We start from the raw sequence: 11,460 nt of genomic DNA on the forward strand, positions 1-11,460 counted from the left end.
TTACACACTTATATGGTATTAACTAGATCGTATAAAAGAACATGAGATGAATTTGGTATGGTTCAAAAATCATTACACCAATTTAATAAAAATTCACAAGAAACTCTTGGCGATGAAATTTACACCAACTTAAAAGAAATTTATAACTTGATTGTACAGGTGGTTGGTCCCTTTAGTTATTTTATACGACCCTATTAATATTGTACAAGTTTGTAAGAAAAATAAAAAATGGAACAAAAGAGGGAATGGGAGAAAGACTAAGGGAGAACGATAGATTGAGAGAGAGAGAGGTTTTGATTTGGCTACAAACCGAAGCTAAGAGAGTGGGAGAGATAGAGGGAGCAGGAGATCGAGAGATGACTATGAAAGTGAGAGAAAAAGGAGGGAGATCAAGAGACAAAGGAAATGAGAGAGAAATTGAAAACCTATTTTTAGTATAGGCTTTTTGTTGTGTCCAACATGGATTAAGAGTCCCGTGTTGGCAATAGCCACATAAGCCTTTGATGACATGGCGGGGGGATTTTATAATTTGAAATGTAGAGCCATTAATTTTCCCTTTAAATTATATATCTCATTTACATTATATAAAATAATTTTACTTATCACACTTAATTTTTGTTTGTCTATGATATCATTTGACCTAAACCACTAACCCACCACCCAAAAAATAGAAAAATAGTTTGATTTCTAGGTTGACATTAAATTTTGTATTATATTTTCATCATTGATAAAATTATTTATTTTGTATAATACTTATTTTTGTTCAATATATTGAATGTATAGTTTTAGAAGTATACCCAATATTTTATTTTTTATAAATATACAACATTAGATATGTGCCCAAAATTTTCTCTATATTTTTTTTGTGATTCTTTGTATTGTCTATTTTTATAAATTTTATTATTTGACTATGGCACCATTTCATTTCTAGGTAGATTTTAAATTTGGCATTCCATTTTCATTATTAATAAAAATACTTCTTACATTTCATACTTATTTATTTTATTTTTATTATTTAATTTGACATTATTTATAAATCCATTTGATCCCAAATGGTCGAATTTTTTGCCCACCACCAAGAGGGAATAAAATGGTTTTGTTTTCAAAATAATTATTTTTATACTATTAAAATTAATATTGTAGATTTAATTACAAGAATTTAACAATGAGAAAAATATATTTTAAATATAGGTTTTAATGAAAGAGAAAAAGAAAATATTTTTATTTCCAATTGGTTTTAAATTTTACATTCCATTTCTATCATTAATAAAACATTTCGTATTTATCATACTTATTATTGTTTAATATGTATTTTAAAAATGTCCCCATTTTTTTTTAATTTCTATTTTTTTCATTTGATCCATTTTTGAGTTATATTATTTAATTGTAGCAACAACATTCCGTTTCCATCATTAATAAAAATATTTCTTATTTGTCATACTTATTATTGTTTAATATGTATGTTAAAAATGTTTCAATTTTTTATTTTTATTTTTTTCATTTTATCTATTTTTTAATTTCATTATTTAATCATGGCAACATGAATTGACCCATTTGACCCAAATGGTTTAATTTCTTACCACCACCTAGATGAAAAACTATTTTTTCTAGGTAGATTTTAAAAGTATAAGTTTTTATGTTATTGAAATTGTTAATTTATTAAGTATGGATTTAATTAATAGAACTTAATGATGAGAAGAAACAAAAATGGCTTAAATATATGATTCAATGAACATGAATACAAGTTAATAACTTAAGTGTTAGATTTAATGAGAAGGAATCGAGTATATTGAATATCTTAAAATTAGCTCTTTCCAACTCATTTAATATCAATAACCAATTACCCTATTTGCCCTCATTTTTATAAATAAATTTAAATATAGAGGGATAAATTTTATCCTCAAAAAAATTCAAAAATATTCTTAAGGCCATTTATGCTTTTTAAAGTAGTATAGATTTGTGCCATGTGTATTTATATTTGTATTCTTTCCAAACTGAGCATTGGAAGGAGTAAAAATACAAACAAAATAATACAAAATACAAGATTTTGTACCCTACATATTTGTATTTGTACTCCTTCCAAATAGAGACTAAATGACAAACAAATACGAAATATATTCTAGTTGAAAACGCTGTCAGGTTGGTGTGAGATGCATGAGGAGCAAGTCCCGCTTTAAAAAGTAGTTATGGCCCATGTAACCTGAATGAAAAAATATAACCATAGAGATGCTCCCAAATGAACTGCAAGTATCCTGAGAACAAATTTTGTGAGGCTTAAGTAAGGATTTGACACGTGGTAACATAATAGCAATCTTGATCCTATTTGTAGATTGGTGTCTCAAAAGCAATATTTTTTTTCTTTTCTTTTGAGTGCAAGAAAACAAAGGCCATATTGTTGGGATGTACAAATGGAGACAAGAGAAAGCAAGAAACCACCCTATATTATAAACCTGTTCTGTAGATCTTTCCCATGATTTCTTGATAGCAAGCCTAAAACAAAAAAAAAAAAGAACTTCAATGGGTGGGTTGGACCGTTGACATCTGGGCGCGTTAAGGTGTATGGACCTAAAACAATACTTTTGGCCCAGTTCCTGCTCTACACCTGTTATGTTTGAAAATTAGGTCAAAGTTTCCAACGGTATTGGAAGAAAATATTAATGTGCCGCCTGTGTTCCACGTAGCACCGCTTTGTCCATTTTTTAATTCTTTTATCTACTAATATTTGAGACTATATATATTTGATTATTGGATTCATGGAGTCCAACCCATGTCCCAATCGCAAGCATTGGGTCCTTTCCTTTCCTTTCCATGTTCAACATCTTCATATAATTATCTTTCAGTTTTAACAATTGTCTACAATAGAAAGAGTATATTAAGATGGTTTCTGGTAGATATGACATTGACAACACAGGAGTCATATTACAGGTCCCATACAGTCAGAATAAAGCATGGGTGATGGATGACACAGATTTTATTCTATAAATATCACAAATTGATCCCTTCTTCAATTTTGACAAGTAATTAAGGCACATCCCATCTCATGTATCTAACAAATTCTAATTTTCAAAGTAGGTTTGTCATTTGTCCTCGTTGAATCATCAAGACAACCCCAAATACTAGTTCTACCCGACCCACATGATACAATTATGGGCTGGGCTTGGGCAGCTTAAAATGCTCTCGGACCCAACAAAAAACTGGCCCATGAGCATCCTTAGAAAAGACATGGGCACAGGCCACAGGGCGTGTAATGATCTGGTGTGGGGCTCAATTGAAGAAGTTGGGATGTGCCTAACTTAAATCATTTGGCCCATTGGTGAGTGGTGGTGACCCACCCTAATTTTAAAAGTTAAAAAGTTAAAAGAAAGCAAGGGGTACCGATGTCATTAGACCCGGTCAAAGGTCAATAACCACTTGTCGCAAGCAAATTTGAATGTGTGAAACACCTGTTTTTTACTTTATAAAATTAGAAACATTCTCGTCCTCTCCGGTCTCCAGTCTCCACCCCGAAACAACCGCGTTTGGGGTTTGAATCTTTGACCCGATAGACCTTTACAATTCTAAATTAATTCCTAATCCCCTAATTTAAGTATTTAACAACACCACAGTCCACACCACCTCCATTCAAAAAATAACAAACACGTTTTTACTTGTTATAATCCACGGCAGACGTGACGTGAGTCCGTGACCCCAGCAGATCTCCATCTCCATCTCCCTGCATTGCGTTTCGTCTCTACACGTGTTGCCAGCCTCCTCCTTCCCTTCCCTACTCCCTGCTATATATTTATACGCTCTCACCCTTCTCCCAACTTTTCATCTTTTTTTTTCTTCTATTTCTCTATCTTTGCATCTTCTCTCTCGCCTCTTCTTCGTCTCCGGACTCGGTTCTCTGAATTTCTTCTACTTGAACTATTCATTAATCATTCCCCCTCGTCTCTTTTATAGTAATGCGGAAAGCAGAGTAAAATCGGGTACTCAAGAGGAGAGATAAGATGTTGACGGAAGCGAACAGCATGTCGCGGTCTAAAACTGGTAATGCCGCACATTCTGATCCAAACATTCCTACTCCCCCTAACGAAGAGGAATTCGCCGCCCGCAACAGCAGCGAGTCCGGGACAAGCCCCGGTTACTACGACAACCCAATCAGCGCAGATAGCTCTCCCATGATCATGTCCCCATGGAATCAGGCTTCTCCTCTCGCCAAGTCTCCATGGTCCAGATCCTCTCCTGTTAGTCCCTTCGATGAGAATTTCCCTCCCAACGGTCTAATCGGATCCCTCGTCCGCGAAGAAGGCCACATATACTCTCTGGCCGCTACCGGCGACTTACTCTATACTGGATCTGACAGCAAGAACATTCGCGTCTGGAAAAACCAGAAGGAATTCTCCTGCTTCAAATCTACCAGTGGATTAGTTAAAGCCATTATAATCTCCGGCGATAAGATTTTTACCGGTCACCAGGACGGTAAGATTCGAGTCTGGAAGGTGTCCCCCAAGAATCCCAGCGTTCACAAACGCGTCGGAACTCTCCCCACTCTGAAGGACTTCATCAAGAGCTCGCTCAACCCCAGCAATTACGTCGAAGTGAGGCGTAATAAGAACGGACTCTGGATCAAGCATTTCGACGCCATTTCCTGTCTGAGCTTGAACGAGGATCAAGGAATTCTCTACTCGGCTTCTTGGGATAAAACCATCAAAGTGTGGAGGATTTCAGATTCCAAATGCTTGGAGTCCATCATCGCACACGACGACGCGGTTAACTCGGTCGTTGCCGGCTTCGAGGGTTTAGTCTTCACTGGATCGGCTGACGGCACCGTCAAAGTTTGGCGGAGAGAGCAACAAGGCAAAGGGACAAAACACGTGCTTATGGAGACGTTGCTGAAACAAGAATGCGCGGTAACGGCATTAGCCGTTAATCCGTCAATGACCGTCATATACTGCGGTTCGTCGGACGGACTCGTCAACTTCTGGGAGCGTGAGAAACAACTCGCTCACGGTGGAGTGCTTAAAGGCCATAAGATGGCCGTCCTGTGTTTGGCAGCCGCCGGGAACCTTGTTTTCACCGGGTCTGCTGACAAGACGATCTGCGTGTGGAGGAGGGAGAGTGGAGTTCACACGTGTCTGTCGGTGCTAACGGGACACAATGGCCCTGTTAAGTGCCTTGCTGTCGAAGTCGATCGTGAATCAACGGCTGGCGATCAACGTTGGATCGTTTACAGTGGCAGCCTCGACAAATCGGTGAAGGTTTGGCAGGTTTCCGATCAGCCACCGGATTTACATCAAATGGCGGCCATCCAGCAGCACATGTCCGAGAATTTTGCTCATTCGGAGTCCTTACCGTCGACACAGTAACGTGGGACTCGGACTCGGAAGCGAGAGCAGTCGTCGGGGGCCGAACCCGAACCGAATCGTTGGTATTATTTCGTTACATACACTTGCCACGTGGCAAATATTCATGAATAGCTAGTGAATCAATGAAAAGAAGCGTATCCTAAAAATGGCGGACCGCACTCCGCAGCAGAGGCGATTCTTTTACCTGTTACATTAATTACTGTTCCATTGACACGTGTCGTAGAAGGCCTTTCGCACGCAGTAGATATCAACTCGTACAAAAGCGGCCTCAATTTGACGATACGTGACACGAGAAGGAAGGGTGAGAGTTCGATGGAAAACATATATTCTTTTTTTTTTTCTATTTGTTAATATTATTTTAAAAATTTAAATATGAATATAATGATGCCGGTTTAAAATTGTTAAGAAAATGAAAGTGAAGGAGTGCTGAGAATGATGATGGGCCGGGGGAATTTTTAAATAAGAATTTATTTCCTTGATAAACTGTGGAAAAATGTAATATTTGTATTTTTTTTTTCATTTTTTTCTGTTTTCTTCTCAAGGATTGAGGAGGATGCTGTATACGAGTTGGATTTGTTTGCATTTATGGAATTGTATTGTATAGTCAAAACTCTTGTCCATATTATGAATACAATCAGAATATATAAGAACTTTGGCTTAGATTTTTGTTATTATATAAAGGTTCTCTAATTATAGTATTATCCAAAGTAGGCAATTACAACTTGTGATTTTCTATAACAACTCTAGTTATACTTGTTAAAGAACAAGAGCATAGGGAGGTCAAAGCATATAAATATCGAGCTAGTTTTTATGGACTTCCAAGTTAACCATGTCTGGTCTTATATCGAATAGATGGTGAAATGATTTTTATGATTCTTGTTAATGCATTCAAGAATTCAATTAGATATATTGTTTCTCATACAATCAGTGGTGGTTTTTCAAAATTACAATGTACATTCGACAATTATTATAAAATAGACAATTCAGGAGAGTTGTCAAAAAAAAAAAAAAGGATAAATCATAAATTAGGGTTGTAATCAAATCCGACTCGGATCGGATTTAGTAAAATCCGGATCCAATCCGATCACTGAAACCCGCATCCGAATTTGATCCGAAATCCGATTGAATTTGAAGACCTTATATTTAAATTTGAATCTTAAAGGATTCGGATCAGATTCAGATGTAATTTGACTCTGTTTTAATTTTTTTATTACTAAAAAATTAAAAATTTAATTACTTTTTAACTTTTATATATAATAAATTAATACAAATATAACATACTGACTTTAATATATATATATATATATATATTGTAATATATAGAATAGATTTATTTATAATTTTAAATATAATTATATAAAATTTATATATTAAAATCAATAAATATTATAATATAATCGGATTCGGATTTTAATCCGATCAAATGGGGTCAAATCTAATCCAATTGTTTAATCGAATGTAGATTACAACATCCAAATCTCATCTAGTTACATAAATATATTATATGAATTTGAGATAATCAAATCGAATGTTGGATTGGGCCTCGAGTTTTCAGGCATCATTGACAAGCCTAGGATAAACCAGGAGCCTTGAAAAGAGGAGTCCTTAATGGAAAGGCTTTTGTAACTCTTCAAGTAGGGAAAGGTCCCAACTCTCCTACATATAAGTTTTGCACAAGTTAGAAAGAGTCCATCACTGCTCTTCCTCAATTTTGGCTTAGAATACGGAAATTGGTAATGATGGGAGGCAATCTCCCTCTCCCTCTTATAATTATTTTGCATTTTCTACATGCTAGAAATGGGATTTTCATCCGTTGTAAGTGTTTACATAAAGTTCAAACCATTAATGCATGTCCGGAAGCCTATAAGTGTCACTTACAAAGAGTTCCTGTTTCCCTTCTTAAGGCTGAGTTTGGAAGGAGTACAAATGCAAATATGTAGAGTGCAAAACTTTATATTTTTTATGTATTTATACTGTACATATTTGCATTTGTATTCTTTCCAAACTGAGCATAAACAAATGCAGTATTGAAAGTTTGAAGTCAAGATGCAATATAACATGATTCATCATTCTTTAAAAAAGGAAATTCTAGTAAATTAGCTTCTCCTACTATCATTCTACATTTTTCTTTTCATATTATTGGTACAATATGGTAGGTATTTCGTCCTCACAATGCTTGCATTCATGTATTGTAGACATCTTCCCATGAATAAAAACATACAAGTATGGAGATATCCCCAAACCCTAATGCATGGTTGCAGGTGTTGTGAGGACTGTGTGAGGATGAAATCCGATCTCACTACCATCTCATGTCATATCCCTCTCCTCTCAGATGTAGGAAAATTATACAAGCCTACCCTATGTGTCATGACAATCCCATAAATCACCATTGTGTTTTAACTTTTAACTATAGCAAAAACCTATACCATCATTTTGAAGAAAAAAGTGCAAATACATCCCTTCCTTTAGTTCTCGTTGGATAGAAACGTTGAATTTATCAAAATGCCCTTATTATCATTAATACCAATATTTTCAACCTGTTGTTGATCCGGCTAGTTGAACCATCACCCAGTCAGGATTCTGGGTCTAGTTGAATCAAGACCCATCAATACAGTAAAAAACCGTTGACTTGGTCAAGAACTATTCAACCTGGTCGGCTCGACTATTAACCCGTTCAACCTAATGATCGGGCCGCAAGTTGCACACTGAATACATACAAACTTTCAAAGGCCATTACTTTGCACTCTGATGTCCGATTGGGGTGATTTTTTTCTTTTTTGGTTTTGGGTAATTTTTTGAGATCTATGCATCCCAAGGTGCCTTGCTATTTTTAAGGAAAAACCCCTTTTGGCCTCAAATTTTAATTTTTAATATTTTTATAAATAAAAAATTAAAAAAACATATAATAAATATAAAATAATACATATAACATATCTAAATCGGTTTTTAAAACATTGATTAATACATTACATGAACTCATATAGTCAACCGCTGCATCAATCGTATTTTTACCTCGACTTCCTTGTCATTATTAATTGATGATTTAGAAGCAGCCTTAGAGCATCTTTTTTACTATGTTTCAAGTCATCGGTATGACTGAATAATGTTCTGTTTTGGTATTTTAGTAAATGTACATTTCAACAAAATTGGTCAAGAGTAAATTTGATATAAAAAAAAAAAAAAAACTAATGCATATGTCAGCATTTTCCATTTAGAAAACTAACTACACCTTTTTCAGAACATAATGGGAGGTTTTTGTTAGGCTTAAAAAACTTAAAACACCTAGAAGGTTTATTATAATATTGTTAGAAAACTCATGAGAGGTTTAAGCTATGTTTAGTGAAATTTTTTTAGTGTCCAATCATTTGAATTTTAAAGGGTTATCCGCATCAACCACTTTGAATAGCCTACTTGGAGTGCTTTAGGGCCGGTTTGAGAGGGCTGAGTTGAAGATTCAACTAAGTACTTCAGTTGCTTTGAAATTTGAAGCACTCCAAGTAAACTATTCAAAGAGGCTATAGTAGACAATATTTATTATTTAAGGTAAATTATAAGCACCCACCCATTACTTAGGGGGTCTTGACCCATAGCCCTCAATATTTGTTCTCTTTAGTTCTAGATTTTAACACTTTGACCCTTGTTGCCATCGTTCCATTAGTTAACCACAAGGAATATTCTCATTTTGACCATTATTTGAAGGTTTATACATTATTAAAACCCCAAACTATCCTTACATTATTTTTTAAGATGATTTATTTAGGAAAAAATTATGATACTAGAAAGACATGGTACCAAAAGAGCTTTGACCAATCAAAGCATTTCGTGAATTTTGATGAATACCTCTTGATTGGGCATCTTTTTTATGTTACGAATTGATTGGCTGTGAATTTTTCCTATACATGTATTTCTGATGTCATAGTCAAACACTTTTTATCTAACTTGGTTTTTCGAACATGTGTAATCCTACTTTTTTCTTTTAATTATAGGCTAGTAGTGACCCATACCCTCTACAGAAACCACTAACTGAAAGGTTAGTCTCACTTTGGTCCCCAAACTTCAAAACGTGTCAATCCAGTACCTAAACTTCCACAATATGCTAATTTAGTCCCTACTGTTAGTAGTTCGTCAATTATCTATATCATGTGATGACATGTGCAACTGAAAACTTTTGAAAATGTTAAAATTACCCTTTGAAATAAAATAATGTTCATCATTTTCTTCCTCAAGAAACAATATTAAACCAAAGCAATATCGATCTATCAGATTGATTTTTAACAACTATTTTTCTCTATCAGATTGGTTTTTGACAAAATAAATTGAGTATGACATTCTATGGACAGCTTTCCAGTGATATTTCCTTTTCTGGCATCATCTTCTATGTATTAGAACCAGTGCGAAGAATTGGTTAATAAAAAAAATTAGATAATACCCAAAGGGAATTCGTGCCCTTTTACTTGCCACTTAACAACTGGTTAACAGTAACTATTAAATTGGCATATTTTAAAAGGTTAGGTACTAGATGAGTACGGAGACCAAAGTGAGACTAAACCCAAAGTATAGGGTACTAATGTACAATTTTTCCTAAATAATTCAAAATTCTCATCATTGTTGAATTTCAATGCATGAGAAAATGATAAGATATAAAATTATAGGGGATTTTTGTTTTAAAACAAAGTTCAGGGGTCTAAGTGTCACAAGCCATAAGTACAGGGTGATATGTGTAAGTTAACCCATTATTCTGAAAAGCTAATTCTAGATTGAATGCTGTTGTAATCCTTGGTTGTTGAACGAAACAAACGCAACGGTTATTGGTAAAAGAGAACAAAAACAGAAAGAAAAAAACATAATAGCCTCCTCATCTCCTCCACGAGCCATGGCCTACCTGGTAGGGCTGTAACTTAAGTTAGATTAATAGATTATATCCGTTTTTAATCTGAATTCAATCTAGTAAGATTTGGATTTAGATACCCTTATAACAAATCGGATCGGATAGAAAAAATCAATTGGTTTAGGCTATGTTTGATTTAAAAGAAAAATAGGCCCTTTCAAATCATAATCTTAAAAATCCAAGGGATGTTTATCAAGTTCGAATCGATCAGAAATTCAGAATTCTTTACCGGATCGGATCGGATATTATCCCCTGCTGAATTCCAATGGATCCGATCCGTCACTATTACCTGGCCCAAATTACACTGGTATGTACCATACCATGATAGATGCGTTTCTGAAACTCAGTAGCGATAAAAGATAGCCGCGGTTTCATTCAAACAAACACCACCAATTTCGGCAATCTCTGCGGCTAAACTTTTGGCATTGCCTACTTAAGTATTTATTATCCAAATCAACTTTTGCAACATTATTATTATGTCTCAATAATCAAAAGCAATATATCATGAATGGAAACTTAGCATTACCCTAATTCTAGTATAATATTCTTACACCTAGCGTTTTAGTAGTGGGTCCCTCACCCATCCAAGGTTCCAACTGCACATAAAAGCCACCTATTTTACACAGTTGTTGCCATTGGCTGTTCATTTTTCCCCCAATTAAAGGAAACTTTGGGGATGACAATGGTATCATCTAGCTTTCAGGCTTTGCCTACCACCTTCCCTTATAAAAAGTATTAAGAGAACAAATGGATCGGATCATGATTCGATTTAATTTAATTTGAATTCAATTTTATTTTTATCGGATTCAAATAATCCCTGTTGGATTTTTGGATTGAATTGTATGAGATAACAGGGTTTGATTGGAAATCGAGTCTACTTTGAATCACTCCTATATACGTTATTTATTTATAAATATGTTTATATTACATTTTATAATTTTTTATAAAAACATATATATTTTTAAATGGTGCCATATTAGAAATCCATTTTTTAAGAAAATGTTTGCCGTTTGATAAACCATTTTTTTGAAAAACGTTTTCTCAGACAGCCTGGGAAATCGGAAAATGTGTAGTATGAGTTGATGCTTTCCCATTTTTTTCTACCATTGTTAGTAGACCTGTTCATGGGCCGGCCCGGCCTGGCCCGACCCCCGGACGGGCTTGAACATGCTTATAGGCCCACGGGCTTAAAGTCGGGCTCGGGTTTTGTCAAAATAACCCGGT

General features: G+C 34.8%; 1 protein-coding gene across 1 annotated transcript; it reads left to right on the forward strand.

Moving 5' to 3' along the window:
• The first annotated feature begins 3,638 nt into the window (after positions 1-3,638).
• Positions 3,639-6,008, forward strand: LOC104601983 (protein JINGUBANG). Its single transcript, XM_010265511.3, has one exon. It carries the CDS (start codon positions 3,990-3,992, stop codon positions 5,346-5,348), a length of 1,359 nt encoding a protein of 452 aa, XP_010263813.1. The 5' UTR covers positions 3,639-3,989; the 3' UTR covers positions 5,349-6,008.
• The last annotated feature ends 5,452 nt before the right edge of the window (positions 6,009-11,460 follow it).

The sequence above is a fragment of the Nelumbo nucifera genome, chromosome 6, assembly GCF_055504915.1.
Source record: "Nelumbo nucifera cultivar China Antique chromosome 6, China Antique-T2T, whole genome shotgun sequence".
NCBI lineage: Eukaryota > Viridiplantae > Streptophyta > Magnoliopsida > Proteales > Nelumbonaceae > Nelumbo > Nelumbo nucifera.